This window comes from Grampus griseus, assembly GCF_964374135.1.
Source record: "Grampus griseus genome assembly, chromosome: 20".
NCBI lineage: Eukaryota > Metazoa > Chordata > Mammalia > Artiodactyla > Delphinidae > Grampus > Grampus griseus.
Window position 1 is genome coordinate 17,945,392 of NC_139014.1, and position 16,048 is coordinate 17,961,439.

The window sequence follows — 16,048 nt, forward strand, 5'->3', positions numbered from 1 at the left end:
TAAGGACAGGGCCTTGAACAGGCCCTGCGATGAGGAGCCCTGAAGCCTAAGCTTCAATAGCATCAAGGTAAATCGGCCCCTCCTACATGCCCTACCCACTGAAAAATCCAGACACACCAGACCTTGACAGGATTTTCCTCCTTGTTTGTGAAACGTGGCAGATGTGGGCTATGGAAGTCCTGGGAAAGGAATCTCATTTCTCCCAGGAGACAAGAGGAATTACAGCAGCAGCGAGGCTGTTGTGTGAGGATGGAGAAGGCTGTGTGCCAGGGGAGAGTCCAAAGGGGCCGGTGATCCAGCTGGTCGAGATGTGGGCCGTAGCAGTGTTGGTGTGGTAGACTGGCATTCCGGGACCCGGGAGCAATGGCTCTGCCCCCGGAGCGATGGCCCAAGCCGTAGGCTCGCCGATTGGAAGCAGGCGTTCTTCAGACTGTCTTCTGGCTTCCTGCGTCCAGATGAACCTTCCTCGGAGGAGGAGAGGCAGAGACAGACAACCACAGCCGACGGCAATGGGAGGGTAGATGGTGGTCCCGCCCAGGCCTTTCGATCCCCGCCCAGGCCCTAAAATCCCTGGCCCTCAGGATGGTGGAGAGCGGAAACCTACGAGGAGGCTGCCCCGCTGCGGCTCGGGCGGCGAGGCCGGGGTGCAAGGCTCCCCTCGCGGCTCCCCGCCGCCGCCGCCGCCGCCGCCGCCGTGCGGGGGGCGGGGGGTAGGGTTGGGGGGGCAGTGCCCGCGGCCTGTTTTCCCAGGGCTGGCCGAGCCTTTTTGACAAGCTGATTGCGTGGCGGGGATTGGCTAGTCCGGGCGTGACGCCGGTTAACAACAAAGGTGGAGTTGGAAGAAATTAGATTAAAGGCGAGGGGGCAAAAAAAAAAAAAAAAAAAATTAAACGGGGAGCAGGCAGGGGACAGGAGGCAGAGACCGAAGGGGAGATGCTCGAAGCGCGGTCTCGCGGCTCCGACTTTGCCCCGGAATCCTCTTCGCCTAAACCAACCAGGATTTTTGCTCTCAACCCGGACTCCGGCCCAGCTACCGAAGCTGGGGTGGGAGGGATGGTTTTGCTTCTTGAGAAATGCCCCCAACTCTCACCCTGACACCCCCTTGCTACGGCCCAGGGGGAGAATTATTTGCTCGGACTCCTCGGACCCTAAACCCGAAGGAGGTGAGGGGCATTGAGAATAGCGTGAGGCTCGCTCTGAAACCCGGAAGGCCCTCGCGGGGCTCCGAGATCGGACGAGGCGGGGTACTCTCCCGGTTTTCCAATGTGTTACAAACCTAAGAGCTTCTTGCTTGCTTTTTTTTTTCTTTTTGGTAACACCCCCCCTTTCTATCCCCCCCTCCACTTGGCTCCAGGGTTGCAAAAGCAAAGAGCAATAAAAAAAAAAAAAAGCGCGCACACACTCAGACACACACCAGTGGCGACAGGGGAGAGTTGGAAAGACGCAGGAGAGAAGCAGGAGGCAGGAGGCAGCGGGGAGGGAGCAATGGGACCGGGAAGCCGCAGGTTCCCTCGCAAATCCCCCTCCGTCCCCACGTCGTCTCGCCGGCCGCGGCAGGGGAGCGAGGAGCCGGGCGAGCAGATGGAGGAGTGGAGCTCGCTCTAGGCATCGGGCTTGGCCGGAGAATGGAGGAGCCGCCAAGCGATCGGCTGATTGGAAGAGAAACGCAGAGCGATGGAGGCGGGGGTAGGAGGACGATTTCTCTGCGGGGACTGGCGGCGGCGTATACGCCCGGGTCGGGCGCTGCAGAGCTTGGCTAGCTTTCAACCCGCGCTTGCCGGCTCCAGCCCCGCGCGCCCCCACCCCCAGCCCTCCCGGCGGCTCCGCAGGTGAGTGCGAGCTGGGGGCAAAAAGATCCGAAAGTCTCAACACGCCCGCCCTACCAAAGGAAAAAAAAAAAAAAAGCATTTTTCCTTTTCTTTTTTTTTTTTATTTTCGTGCAGCCCCCAGCGCGGTGGGAGGGAAGGGGTGAGGCTAAGCCGCCCGGAGGAGGCGGAGGGGCCAGGCGAGGCCCGGGTGGCCCGGGAGGCGGCGGCGGCGCCGAGGCGGCTCTGACGGGCGAGCGCTCGGAGCGGCGCTGCGCTGCGCCGAGGCGGGCGGGCGGGCGGGCGGAGCGGGGCGGGCGGAGCGCGGCGCGTGGGGCTCGCCATTAGCCGTCGCTCCGCTTCGCCATCTCGGGCTTTGTCTGGCGACTTGCTGCCCCGGCGTCGGCTGCGGCGGAGCTGCGGCTCGGCTCTTCGGCCCGCCGCACCCCTAAGGTGCCCCTGGCCCGCGCTCCCATTCACACGCTCGGTAAGTGAGCCCCGGCGCCGCCGATTTCGGGGGAGAGGGGTTGCTGAGAGTGGTGGCGGCGCCGATCTCCATGCGCCCGGGCAGGCCTGGGGAGCCATGCCGGGCTGGATTGAACCAGCTCCCAGAGAGGCTCCTCCGCCGGAGCCCGTCGCCCCCTCGCCGTTTGCGGGGTTTAAGGAGCAAAGGAGACTTTTTTTTTTAATTAGCAGGGAGGATATTTTGTAGGGATAATTTTTTTGAAAGTTTCGTGTGTGTGCTGCTCGGCAGCTAGGCGACCGCGAGGCAGGCGCCGAAGCCTGGCGCCGCGATCGGCGTGCGTGCGCCCCGAGCCGGTGGCTACGCTCCGGGGATAAGGGTGGGCGCGGACCGCCCGCTCAGCGAGGCGGGCGAGGGGAGCGTATGAGGGCTGGAGTGGAAGCCCGAATCTGAGCTGGGAAGACTGGGGAGAGAGCTCCGGAGCAGGGCTGCAGCCGACCCCTGAGCCTCCACGGCCGCCTGGGGGCCCTCCGGGCACCCTCTCTGCGGCCGCACCTCGCGCCCTCCCTCCCGCGCCGGCCGAGCCTGTTAGTTCCCCCGCGGGTCTGGCGAGGTCGCTCTCGGCGCCCGCCCGCCCGCCTGCCTCGGCTCCGAGCCCCGCCGCCATCCGGGCGGCTGCGTGTCTCCCTGCCCCGGCCCCCCCCCCTCCCCGGCGGCAGCCGCCGCCGCCGCCACCACCACTACCACCACCACCACCACCACCACCACCACCACCACCCCCCTCCCCTCCTTCCTTCCCTCCGCCTCGGCCGCCCGGGTCCCCCCAGCTCCCGCCCCTCCTCCCAGCTGCCCCCCGCGGAGCCCGCCCGGGCAGGCTGTGGGAGGGAGCGGAGCCGGCGAGGCGGGCGGGCTGGCGCTCGCTCCCCGGGGGTCGGTGTGCGCTCTACGGGGAAGGACGCGCTCGCTGCCCCGCTTCTCCCGCCCCCCCTCCCGCTCCTCCTCCTTTCTCCCTCCTCCTCCCCGCTCCGGCGGCGGAGGCTGCGGCGGCGGCGGGGGGTGTGCGAGCTGAGGCCGGGGCCGGCGGGCGGGCGGCGGGCGGGCTGCCTGCAGGCGGAGGGCGCTGTGCTTTGTGCTTTTCGCCGCGAGGAGCAGCAGGCAGCAGCCACAGCCGCCGCCGCCACAGCAGCAGCAGCAGCCGCCGCCCCAGCGCCGCCGCCGCCGCCGCCGCGCCCGGAGGAGGAGCCGCTGCCGCCGCGGGAGGGAGCTGCGGCTGTGCCCGGCCGAGCGGGGGAGGGCGCCGCCGCTCAGAGCCGGGGAGGGAGCCGCCGGAGCGGGAAGCCCGGAGGCCGCGCTGCGCCGGGTAACCGAGGCGGCTGAGGACGCGCGCCGGGGTCGGGGCCGGGCGGCGGGGAGCGAGCCGTGGGTGCGGTGGACACCCGGAGGAGACCCGGGGCGACCTCCGGGCAGGGGACTGGGCGAGAGAGGACCAGGGCACTGGAGAGGACGCCGAGAACCGGGGGAGGGGAGGGCAGGAAGCGAGGCCCGAGCCGAGCCCCGGCCGCAGGCGGAGGAGCCCGCGTTTCTCCGAGCCGGCAGGCGCAGTTCTCTCCGGCCGCCGGAGGGGGCGGCGGGGCCGGTGAGCGCTGCTCCCCCGCCTCCCGGCCGCCGTCCTCCCGCCCTCTCCTTGGCTCGGCTCCCCGGAGGCCGGGGCGGGGGCGCCGGCGGGGCTGGGCCGCAGGCTCGGGGGAGGAGGCGGTGGTTCCCGCCGTGGTCGCGCCTCTGCGCCGGGCTCCTCCGTGAGCGTCGGGGTGGCTGGGCGGTGGCGGCGCCTCTGGCCGGGGTGGGTGGCTCGGGGGCGGGGGGCAGGCCAGGCCGCTTCTCTCCGGCTGCTCGCCCGCCCAGGCGGGCGGGGACGGCGTCGGGAGCCCGAGGGGGAGGGCGGCGGGAATCCGGATCCGGTCCCCGGGGGCGATGCGGCCGCTGCGCTCCGGGGCCGGCGGCGGCTGCGCTGCGTCCGGGTCCCCGCCGGGTTGCGGAGGCGGGGGGAACCGGCCGGGGGGGAGCGGGAGGAGGAGACTACAGCGCGTGCCCGCTTCCGCGGCCGCGCGCGCCCTTTACCCGCCCTTCCTCCTCCCCCGCCCTGCAGCCTGGGGCCTCCCCGGGGCGGGGCGCACAGAAGAGGAGGAGTTTTTTTTTTTTTTTTTTTTTTTGGCCGGGGTGGGGGAAGGAGGGCGGAGGGCGGGTGCTATAGCTGCACGCGGGAGCTGGGAGCAGTCTCTCGCGTGGGCAGGGGAGGGCGCACGCCGAGGAGCGGGGCTGTAGGGGCTGGGGGGCGGGGGGTGCGTGGTTAGGAGGTAGAGGAGGAGCGCACTCCCACCCCCACCAACTCATTAAGCCTCCTAGAGTCTTGGCTGGGTTTCTCTGAGAGTGTGGGCTTATGTTCCCCTCCCCTTTGGGGGAGGGAGGGATAGACAGTCCCCCACCTCTCAGCCCGCCTGAATGGGGACTGGTGTCTCTTCTAAAGGGTGAGGTGGCTTTGACCCCGGCTTGCCTGGCCAGCACGACCGAGGAGGTGGCTGGACGGCTGGAGAATGAACGGAGAAGCCGACTGCCCCACAGACCTGGAAATGGCCGCCCCCAAAGGCCAAGGTAGGAGCCCCGACCCTCAGGGCTCTTTAACTTAAATCCTCTTTTCTCACGTAGGTCTGCAAGGCCCACTCCCCTTCTAAAGGTTTTCTCCAGTCTGCATTCTCTGAAATGATACGGGAGAGAGCGGCTTGAGTGTCAAACATCCCTTACACAGGGGGTTTGGCTAAACCCAAATTATTTGGCCTTGAACCTATAAACTGTATTTTTCACACTCCATTACCCCCACGTCAGAGGGGGAGAAGGAGGCATATGCAAGTCTTCCTTCTGGGGTTCCCAGTCAGCTCTAGTGTGTCCCCAACAGTGTTCTGGAACGGGAGGGAAGATGAGGAATGTGGAGGAAGGGGGAGATGAGAGGGATTGGGGAGGCTTTTCAGGTTCTTTATTGTTATGAAGAGGACAGTTTTTGGTGAGGCAGGTTGGAGAGAAAGGGTGTTTTGATGGCTTGAGGCCTCAAAGATAAATAACTACACCCTACCCCACCCAGTGGGGATCCAGTGTGTAGGGTGGCAGGGGGTAGGATGAATCTGAGCATCTGGCAATGCCTGTGGGACATTGAGAAGAGAGAGGATTATGGGTTCATGTGACCCATCTGTGGAAACCCTGGCCCAGGTTACCAGATGTAAATACAAGAGCCCTTTTGACTCCTAGCCTTGGATAGCTGTCCTCCCAGCTCACTTTCCAGGGTAGCCACCCTCCAGAGAGGCCTCACTGGAGCTACCTTTCAGTGGCTGGAAATAGCTGGTCCAGACTCCGTTTTCTGCCTGCATGGGGAGTTGGGCTGAGAAGACAACTCAGAATTCTAGGGGAGGGAGCAGAGGGGCGGTGTCTCCCTGGAGCAGGGCCCTGGGAGCATTTGCCCACCTGCCTGCCTTGCCTCACAGCTGCTCTGTATGGTTCTACCATTGGTTTACTTACCCCAAATTCTCCTTTGGTCCTCTTTGAGAGGAGGGGTAGGATGGTGGAATACTCACGCCTCTAACGCTAGTTTCTAGCTCTGCTGGAGAGAAACAACAGCACGGGTTCTTACTGCCCACACCCCCTCCTCCGTCTGCACATTTAGGGTAGCCACCTAGAACGTGGATTGAATTTAGCTTCACGTTTAGATGTGTTGCCTCCCTCCTTCCCTTCCTTCTCCGATAAGCTAGCTGTTCTCCAGCAGTGTCCCAAATCACTGTAGCGTCCTTTCCCCCCACTTCGCTACAGTAAACTGTAACTCGTGTCAGGCTGGCGTGTTAGAAATGATAATAGCTTTGAAGTAAGCCAGACTGGAGTCCAGGTCTGGGTTTCTAGGCCTGATGCTGTCTGGACTGGAGTCCCCACTCTAATCCGTATGGCCATGGCTTTTCCTTAAGGCCAGGCCATGTCTTGTGTATGCCTTCAGATGGGAAATACTCAGGGTCTGGGATGCTCTGGGAAGGAAGAGTTGAGTGCTTAAGGACTGGGGAGCAGATGGGGGCTGGCATGAGCTAGGCATGATGGCTTTTCTTACCCTTCCCCAGACCGCTGGTCCCAGGAAGACATGCTGACTTTGCTGGAATGCATGAAGAACAACCTTCCATCCAATGACAGCTCCAAGTTCAAAACCACCGAGTCACATATGGACTGGGAAAAAGTAGCATTTAAAGACTTTTCTGGAGACATGTGCAAGCTCAAATGGGTGGAGATTTCTAACGAGGTAACGGATCCCCCCCACATGCTTCCTGACACATTCAAACACACATCTACACTTACCCTTGCCTCAAGCTTCCTGGTGGAGGAGATGGAACAGAAGTCTATAAACAGGAAGGAAAGAGACTAGGCAAGGTGCTCTTGTGGTCGCCCTTGTGCATTTCGGGAGGTGGCACGGTTGACAGCACTGGCCAAGACTTCTCAGTTTTGCCACTTTCTAGCTGTGTGGCCTTGAATACTTACCGTCTTAGAGCGTCTGTTGCCTGAGCTGTTTGAATGAGGTGCTGACATGAACAACCATTTCGAGGTCAGGCAGTCGCCTTGTTGCTGTCCTGTGCTGTGTACTGACTGCCTGGGCCTCTGCAGGGTGTCTGCCTGGGTGTCAGGGCTGCCTGAGTTGTGTCACTGTCGGCCCCTGCCCTCCTCCTTTGATAACTTCAGTCTAGTGAAAAGTAAAGAAGGCCCGTTGGGAAACAAGGCTTCGTTCCTGGGTGGTGTCCCCCTCTTCGGAACTTCCCCTTCCACTCACCTCCCTTCTTCCTCCAGGTGAGGAAGTTCCGTACGTTGACAGAATTGATCCTCGATGCTCAGGAACACGTTAAAAACCCTTACAAAGGCAAAAAACTCAAGGTGAGTTTCCAGGAGAAGGAGCACAAAGGTTTGGAGAGGCAAGGTCCAAAGAACGGCCAGTGTCTCACCTTGACCATGTCCTTGTTCCTCCTTCCAGAAACACCCGGACTTCCCAAAGAAGCCCCTGACCCCTTATTTCCGCTTTTTCATGGAGAAGCGGGCCAAGTACGCAAAACTCCACCCCGAGATGAGCAACCTGGACCTGACCAAGATTCTGTCCAAGAAATACAAAGAGCTGCCGGAGAAGAAGAAGGTGGGGGGAGGGGGACCAAGGTGCGGGGAGGGAAGAGGCCGGGAGCAGCTGGTATGGTGTAGGTCATCTGTCAGGGGTGGTGAGGGCTTAGACCAAGGGACCTGGCATCGGGGCATGGGTGGGTCAGCTGAGCAGGGTAGGGCCTTGGGCAGCCACACCTGATCACCCTCTCCCAGGCCCACACGCTGTCCGGCGTGGGCACTGCTGCAGGTGTAACCCTGACGGAGGCAGGCAAAACCCGTAGTGTTCTTTCACACACACGTCCTCACTGTTAGGCCTGCAGAGCTATTCACTTCTGCTGTTTCCCCACATGGTCTCGTTCGATGCTTGTAGAGGTAACCCCGGGAGGCTGGGTTCTCCTGATTTTGTGGGCAACGAACGGGGGTGTAGGAGGGTATCGTGTCCCAGGACTCCGGTTTAGTGTTCAGGTTCCCTGCCTAGTGCTTTTCCCACTGCCACGTCCACAGGTTACATGGGCGGGCTTCCCCTTGCACACATTGTCCCTCGTGGCCTCACGCTCTCCCAGACCCTCAAGCCCGTTAACCTTGGGCAGGGGCTGCCCAGCCTCCCAGGCAGGGGTGGACACAGCACAGTGAGATCATGCAGTACCTTGCAGAGGTAGACAGCAAAGCACTGCAGCTGGGACACGAGTGAGGTGGGATGGGGAGAGAGGCCCACACACAGAGGAGGTGCTACGTGGCGAGATGGAGCCAGGGAGAGATGTTGGCAAGGGGCAGCAGGAGAGACAAGAGGGCACATTTATTTGCTGGGAGAGGACACAGAGTTGCAGGCAGCCAGCTCTCGGGAGGGCACCAGCGCTGGGAGTAGCCCTCTTCCTGGTCTGCACACCCTGGCTTCGGGCTCACGTGGCCTGTTCTGTACCCAGAAAAGGAGCTAGCTTGGCTGGGTAGATCCGGCTGTCTGCAACTACTGCTTGAGCCAAGCCGGAGTATGAATCGCTGGAGCTATTCTTGACCCCTACGATGGGGCCGTCACAGAACTGACTGTACACATAACACCGAGACATTTCCGCGGGCTGGGAGGGAGAGGCAGAGGGTCTCAGGTTCAGGGAGGGATAGAAGAAACTCCGTGGTAGAGTGGACAGAGTGCCGGCCCAGGGGACACAGGCCTTGAGCCTGTTCTCCTGGCTACCGCTGAATCGCTGTGTATGTGCCCTTCGGTAAGTTACTTCAGTCCTTCCGGCCTGGTCTTGATCTGAGGTGTGGAGAGTGAGCCTGGTCTGGGTGGTGCCTCCCGGCTGTAAAAGCTGCTGTCTTGTGTGAGGAGGGCTGCGACGGGGGCTGAGCAGGCTGGGTTCCGCTCCCGGTTTTCTGCGGGAACCTCGGAGGGAAGTGGAGCTGCCTCGCTTCTTGCGCCTGATGAGAGGCAGGGGTTGCGCTCAATCAGCTTGAGACCCTGGCCTCCTCCAGTGCTAACTCATTTGTGAATCTGGGAAGAAGAGGGATAAAGGAAAGATGGACATTGAGTGGGAGCCAGGACAGGATGTAGATGAGGAAGGGAAAGAGACAGGCTGGAAAGGAAGTCAGAGTGAGGGGTGTGGAGAGGCAGGAAGGATACCGGGCTGGAGGTGGGATGGTGGGAAGGGAGGACCAGGCTGATAGAAGCCGGTGCAGGCGAAGGAAGGGAAGCCAAACAGCAAAGGAGAATGACGGGGCTGGGGGAGGGAGGGCTCAAGGAGCCAAAGAGCCAGGAGCCTGGAAGAAGGGATCAGAGGCAGGGAAGGTGGCAATGACTGGGGAAGGGGGTGGGGGTGGGGATGGTGTCAGGATCGCCAAGGACAGCCAGGGACCCGAAGGTAGCAGATGGGGGGAAAGAATCCAGATCCAGGAATTCACTCTGGGTTCCCTTCAATGCGATCTCCCTTTGGAGCAGGACTCAGCCTGCCACTTGCCCTGTGGGCCACCTCTGAGGGGGCAGATTACTATTAGCTGCCCCAGACAGGGGAGGAGAGCGCGACAGGAGCGAGGCCTACATCTTCTCCTGACTCTCCCTGGGAGTGTCCTGGCGTTGGGGAAAGGCAGAGGGGTAGTGTTGCGGGGAGTCGCAGCCTTGTCGCTGCTTACTGTGTGACTGGATAATGCCATGTCCCCTTCCTGGGACTCTTTCCCTTTCTTAAAGGGAGGGGATAGGATGTAGGATGTGTTCTGGGAGACCCTGTAGCTCCCGCTGTCTGGGCTACGGTTGAGTTCCCCATCCTCAGCCCGCTGGAAGGCAGACCGCCGTCCCTTTCCTGCTCGTGACATCCTCTGTATACATCACCAACTGGGAGGCAGAATAGCTAGCAAGGAGGACTTAGTGGGTTTTGTAGCTCAGGCCTTGGGTTGTGGATGACCCCGTCGCCTCCTCCCCCCAGATGAAATATATTCAGGACTTCCAGAGGGAGAAACAGGAGTTTGAGCGAAACCTCGCCCGATTCAGGTAAGGCAGTGGAGCCCAGAGGAGGGCCACAGGGTGCTGGGTGCAGCAGGAGAGGGTAGCAATGGCCAGAACCTGGCACTTGAGGCACGGAAGAGGGATGGGTCACCTGTAGACCCTAATGGCTTAGGCTCAAGGGGAGGGACCGGAGCTGATAGGTCAACTGATAGGCCAAGGAGCCTGGGTGGGTGGGGCAGCTAGCTTGGGTCTGCCCTGGCAGGATCCCCTCCCCGCATTGACTGTTGCTCCCCGTGCCCTGGCTAGGGAGGATCACCCAGACCTAATCCAGAATGCCAAGAAGTCGGACATCCCTGAGAAGCCCAAAACCCCCCAGCAGCTGTGGTACACCCACGAGAAGAAGGTGTACCTCAAAGTGCGGCCAGACGTGAGTGTCCGGCCAAGGGGTGGCAGGGAGGGCGCACGGTAGTGGCAAGGGGGAGCCGCGCCAGATCGGCCGGGCACGGTGCAGGGGAGCAGGAGAGGAGGCCCCTCCCCAGGGGTGGGCTGCATGGACAGGGCCTGGGCCAGCTGGCGTGCGAGTGTGTGCATGTGTGCGTGTGTGAGCCTGTCCCTTTGCACCCAGGCGGGACCCCCCGCCCCACCCCACCCCACCCCCGCCGCCTCTCTGCCTTCCCCTCCTGGCCTGTGGGGGACACTCTCGTGACCTCCTGTGGCCTGAGGGGGCGGGGGCCTCTGTGTCCCCCTCCCCTGCCCCTCCCCCCTTGCCCCTGGCTGCCTGTGTGTGTCTGACGGCTTTTGGTTTGCAGGCCACTACGAAGGAGGTGAAGGACTCCCTGGGGAAGCAGTGGTCTCAGCTCTCGGACAAAAAGAGGCTGAAATGGATTCATAAGGCCCTGGAGCAGCGGAAGGAGTACGAGGTTAGGCTTCCGCTGCGCTCCTCCCCGCCCGGCTCTTCACGAGCCTCTGCCCTCTGACTCTGCGGCCTCCGCACTCTGTGGCAGGCGGTCTCTCCCCGTCCTACCGCTGAGGGAGGGGCCTTCGGGCCCCTCACCTCTGCCCCTACCTTCCCCGCCCCGCCCCCCCCATGAGATCTCAGGCTAGGGCAGGGCAGGGCACCACGTCTCGGGTGACACAGCAGACACGCGGCCACCCCCCAGCTTTGCTCCCTGCCTCCCCTTCCCAGCGGCTCTCCCCCACCCCCCCGGCCCCAGCTAACCCCACACCCCGTTGCCCTCCATCCCCCCCGCCTCACTCTGCAGGAGATTATGCGTGACTATATCCAGAAGCACCCCGAACTCAACATCAGTGAGGAGGGCATCACCAAGTCCACCCTCACCAAGGCCGAACGCCAGCTCAAGGACAAGTTTGACGGGCGACCCACCAAGCCACCTCCGTGAGCGCTGCCCTGGGGTGGGTGGGCGAGTGGGCAGCTAGGGAGCCGGGTTGGGGAAGGGCCTCAGCCCAGGCTCTGGAAGTGAGGGGGCTGCCGCCCTGGGCCTCCCAGGTCGCTCACAGGGCCGCTCCTCCCTTGCTGCCGGTTGTGACAGGAACAGCTACTCGCTGTACTGCGCAGAGCTGATGGCCAACATGAAGGACGTGCCCAGCACAGAGCGCATGGTGCTGTGCAGCCAGCAGTGGAAGCTGCTCTCCCAGAAGGAGAAGGACGCCTACCACAAGAAGTGCGACCAGGTGAGCTGTGGCAGGGGCCAGCCCTGGAGAGGGAGGACTCCTGGAGGGCCTTGGGGTTTTGAAGCATGAGGTCTGACCCCTGGGCACCTGCTTCAGACATGGTGTTGTGCTAGGCTTAGCATCTGGGCTGATCCAGGCAGATTCTCGGGCCTCGCGCTTGCCATCTATGGAGGGAGACTAGGCCCTGTCCAGGCTCTGGAAGGTCTGCTGAGGGCTACTGTTTGTCCCCTGAGCATGGGAGGGTCTCCCGTGAGGCTGCCCCCGTACTGACCCTGACTCCCCTTCCTTCCCCAGAAAAAGAAAGATTATGAGGTGGAACTGCTCCGTTTTCTAGAGGTGAGTGTTCCTTTCGGGAGGGCAGCGGGCAGAGAGAGGCCGGGGAATTGGTGAGCAGCGCCCTTAAGACAACCAGGAAGCAGCCTGGGGACCAGACATTCAGCCCCATGGTGCCCCTTCTCCCCAAGCAGAGCCTGCCTGAGGAGGAGCAGCAGCGGGTCCTGGGGGAGGAGAAGATGTTGAACATCAACAAGAAGCAAGCCACCAGCCCAGCCTCCAAGAAGCCCTCCCAGGAAGGGGGCAAGGTGGGCAGGGGGCACGACCAAGCAGGTCCTGGGGGAGGGGGGGAGGCAGGGCTCCCCGTGAGCACCCCGTGGACCCCGACCCTCTTTGCACATCTACAAGGGTGGCTCGGAGAAGCCCAAGAGGCCCGTGTCAGCCATGTTCATCTTCTCGGAAGAAAAGCGGCGGCAGCTGCAGGAAGAGCGGCCTGAGCTTTCAGAGAGCGAGCTGACCCGCCTGCTGGCCCGCATGTGGAACGACCTGTCAGAGAAGAAAAAGGTCAGGCTTGCAAGACCGGAGGGGCTGCGGGGCAGAGTCTGGGCTGCTTCTCCCCTGGGGGCTAGCCGTACTTCCTCACCCCGCCCCAGGTGTGTGTGGGGTGTGAGCCGCAAGGGTGCCTGGGCGCAGATGGTGGGGCTGGGAACCCAGCGAGCCGGAAGGCGGGAAGCTGTCAGCTGTGGGCTGTGAGCTCCCTGGGGAGCAGGGCCGCTGGGCGGCTTGTGCCCCAGGCCGGAGACATCTGCACCGGCCCACGCCTCTGCTCACCCCACCCTTGCCGGTGGCGGTGGCGGGGAGAGCCTTCAACTGCTGGACGAGCCACGTGCGCCCCCTGGGGGTGGCCGGAAGGCTGACGCCTCTGCCGCCCCTCCGCAGGCCAAGTACAAGGCCCGGGAGGCCGCACTGAAGGCCCAGTCAGAGAGGAAGCCGGGCAAGCTGCCAGAGTCGCCCAAAAGAGCCGAGGAGATCTGGCAACAGAGTGTCATCGGCGACTACCTGGCCCGCTTCAAGGTGGCAGGCATTGGGAAAGGGGTTGTTCGGGGTGTTTTCTTTTCTTTCTTTTCTTTTTCTTTCTTTTGGGGGGGGGGTGTGTGTGTTGTTTTTCTGCTTTTTCCATTTTCTTTTTCTTTCTTTTTTTTTTCTGGATAAGTAGTTGCTTTATTATTAATTTCATAGGAAAGGGGTTGTTCTGCCACCGCCCATGCAGACCCGCTCCAGCCCTAGGTGACCCTTCCCACAGCTGACACCCCTGTCTGTCCCCAGAACGACCGGGAGAAGGCCTTGAAAGCCATGGAGATGACTTGGAACAACATGGAAAAGAAGGAGAAACTAATGTGGATCAAGAAGGCGGCCGAAGACCAAAAGCGATACGAGGTAGAAAGAGGGCTTCTGGTTAGCGCGGTGGGGCAGGATGGAGCTGGGGCACCTCTCTCCACTTAAAACTCAGGAGCACCCTCCTGGGTGGGCGGCTTTCCTCACTGCGTGGGACTTGGAGCCAGAAGTCCCAGCTTGGGTTGTGTGACCCTAAGTAAGTCTCTTAACTTCCTTGTGTGAGCCTCAGTGACGCATCACTGAAACGAGGGCAGTGATGCTAGTCGTGTGAGTGCAGTTATGAAAGCACTTTCAGACGGCAGTGCCTGTCTGACACAGGTGTGAGTTGTTAGGAAGTTGCTCCTTGGCTGTGCCTCAGTTTCTCCTCCTTCCTGGTACACAAAAGGAGAGTCAGATGGCATGGGGCAGGCGGGAGGGTGAGTGTGACCTTTCCGGGTGTCCCCATAGAGAGAGCTGAGTGAGAGGCGGGCACCCCCGGCTGCTGCAAACTCATCCAAGAAGATGAAGTTCCAGGGAGAACCCAAGAAGCCTCCCATGTGAGTCCGGGGGCTGGAGTTCACCCTAGGGATGGGGAGGGTCAGGGCAGGACGGCCGCTTGGTTGGTCTCCTGACCTTCCCTGCAACACCCCCGCCTCCCAGGAACGGTTACCAGAAGTTCTCCCAGGAGCTTCTGTCCAATGGGCAGCTGAACCACCTGCCACTGAAGGAGCGCATGGTGGAGATTGGCAGCCGCTGGCAGCGCATCTCCCAGAGCCAGAAGGAGCACTACAAAAAGCAGGCCGAGGAGCAGCAGAAGCAGTACAAAGTGCACCTGGACCTCTGGGTCAAGGTGAGAGGGCCGGGGGACCCTAGGAAGGAAGATGGAAGCATCGTGGTGGCTGGTCTGCATTCATGATTTCATTCAGTGTCCCAGCAGTCTTTCAGGGTAATGATTACTATCAAAGATAAGGGAACCAAGGCTCAGAGAGGTTAAGTAACTTAGCCAAGGTCACACAGCTAGTGAGTGGGACAATCCAAATCAGACTGCCTTTTCCTCCCTCCAGCTGGGACCAGGGGACCTCTCCTAGCCTCTGGCTCAGCCCCTAGCCTCTGAGCTTCCTTTCTGTGCCTTGCTTGAGCAGTCAGATCTGTAAAGTGGGGAGAGTCACTGGTGTCCTCCCCGGCCACCCAGGCAGGTTGGCCAAGGACCCAGGAAATTAGCAGGGTTTAAGTGTTTCAGAAGTCTGGTGAGCCCCACTGCATTGGCAGTGGCTCTGGACTTGGCTTCTGGGGAGGAGTGATGCAGCCAGGCTATGGAAGTCATCGTGAGGGGCTTCTCTGAGCTGAGGAAGACCCTGAATCTGGCGCCTCCATTTGGGTAGAGTAACAGGACAGACGTGAAAACCAACAGTCCTAGGACAGGGTAGCTTAGAAAAGGCTTCAGGGCATCTTAAGCAGAAACACTGAGCTGTGTTCTCAGGTCCCTGGGGTTCTCTGCAGAGACCCAAGGTATGGGGAGACTGGGATGGGCGAAGGTGGGATGGTGGGCAGTGCTCAGCCCACTGCCTGGCACTTGGCCAGCATGCTCAGTCAGCAGTGGTTTGGGTCATGTTCCAACCCTCACCTCCTTCTCTGTCTCCCCCAGAGTCTGTCTCCCCAGGACCGTGCAGCATATAAAGAGTACATCTCGAATGTGAGTCTGGGAGCGGGCTGGTGTTGGGATAAGGAGGGAACTTGGGCGGGGCGGTGGGTGTTTAGAACTCACGGCTGCTCCCTTTGCCCACGTCCCCATCCTCTCCTACAGAAACGTAAGAGCATGACCAAGCTGCGAGGCCCGAACCCCAAGTCCAGCCGGACGACCCTGCAGTCTAAGTCGGTAAGGAGCCCCTCTCAGAAGCGGGACCGGGAGCGGGGTGTCCGCGGTGCCCGGAGTGGTGTGGCAGGGACCACTGATGCGCTTCCGTCCCTCCAAGGAGTCTGAGGATGACGATGAAGAGGATGAAGAGGAGGAGGAGGAGGAGGAGGAGGAGGAAGATGATGAGAACGGGGACTCCTCTGAGGACGGGGGGGACTCCTCCGAATCCAGCAGCGAGGATGAGAGCGAGGATGGGGATGAGGTGGGATGGACGGGGCCCAGTGGGAGGGGAGAGTGGGGCCCCGCCAGGACGGCCACCTGGTGACTGCACACTCCTTGCCTCGCAGAACGAGGAGGATGACGACGACGAGGACGACGACGAGGACGACGACGAGGATGAGGACAACGAGTCCGAGGGCAGCAGCTCCAGCTCCTCCTCCTCGGGGGACTCCTCGGACTCTGACTCCAACTGAGGCTCAGCCCCACCCGGGGCTCCCCTCCCCGACTGACCACCTTTGTTTCTCCCCCATGTTCTGTCCCCTGCCCCTTGGCCTCCCCCACTTTCTTTCTTTCCTTTTTTTTTTTTTTTTTTAAAAAAAAAAACAAAATACGGTGGGGGGAGGCACTGGAGGCGCCCAGGCCAGAACTCTTCGGCCTCAGAGACATCAGCCCTGGGGGGCCCTCCAGGGAGCACAACCATCAGACTGAGCCACCACTGGACCGGCCCAGCCCACCCCCCTCTGCACTTGCGGTTCCGGCATGGACAATGGACCTGGGAGTGGGATGGGGGGGTGGGTCCCAAAGAGTTCAGTGAGGCCCCCTACACCTGCAGCCCAACCCAAGGGAGGGTGGAAGCTTGGGAAAGACCCCTTTCTTTCCAGAGGGGCTTGCAGCCTGGACCCCTACGTTGGAACTGGAGGCAGGGAACATGGGAGAGGAGGGGCGGGCGCCTATGGGAAAATAGGCACTGCCCCATGGCCCTCTCCTGCCCC

At 61.8% G+C, this 16,048-nt stretch overlaps 1 protein-coding gene across 7 annotated transcripts; it reads left to right on the forward strand.

The window, feature by feature from the left end:
* The first annotated feature begins 72 nt into the window (after window positions 1-72).
* Window positions 73-15,658, forward strand: UBTF (upstream binding transcription factor). Of its 7 annotated transcripts, none has more exons than XM_082680075.1 (21): window positions 73-517; window positions 4,793-4,917; window positions 6,417-6,592; window positions 7,132-7,215; window positions 7,313-7,468; window positions 9,843-9,907; window positions 10,169-10,289; window positions 10,672-10,782; window positions 11,125-11,258; window positions 11,413-11,554; window positions 11,849-11,890; window positions 12,022-12,135; window positions 12,236-12,391; window positions 12,767-12,901; window positions 13,154-13,264; window positions 13,670-13,758; window positions 13,862-14,051; window positions 14,847-14,894; window positions 15,006-15,077; window positions 15,175-15,318; window positions 15,404-15,658. In XM_082680075.1, the coding sequence occupies exons 2-21, from the start codon at window positions 4,860-4,862 to the stop codon at window positions 15,527-15,529; spliced, it is 2,274 nt and encodes a 757-aa protein (XP_082536201.1). In that variant the 5' UTR covers window positions 73-517; window positions 4,793-4,859; the 3' UTR covers window positions 15,530-15,658. The 7 variants fall into 7 exon arrangements, with proteins under 7 accessions (XP_082536201.1, XP_082536199.1, XP_082536197.1 ...); XM_082680073.1 differs by lacking the exon at window positions 73-517 and adding an exon at window positions 1,765-1,829; XM_082680071.1 differs by lacking the exon at window positions 73-517 and adding an exon at window positions 2,056-2,292.
* The last annotated feature ends 390 nt before the right edge of the window (window positions 15,659-16,048 follow it).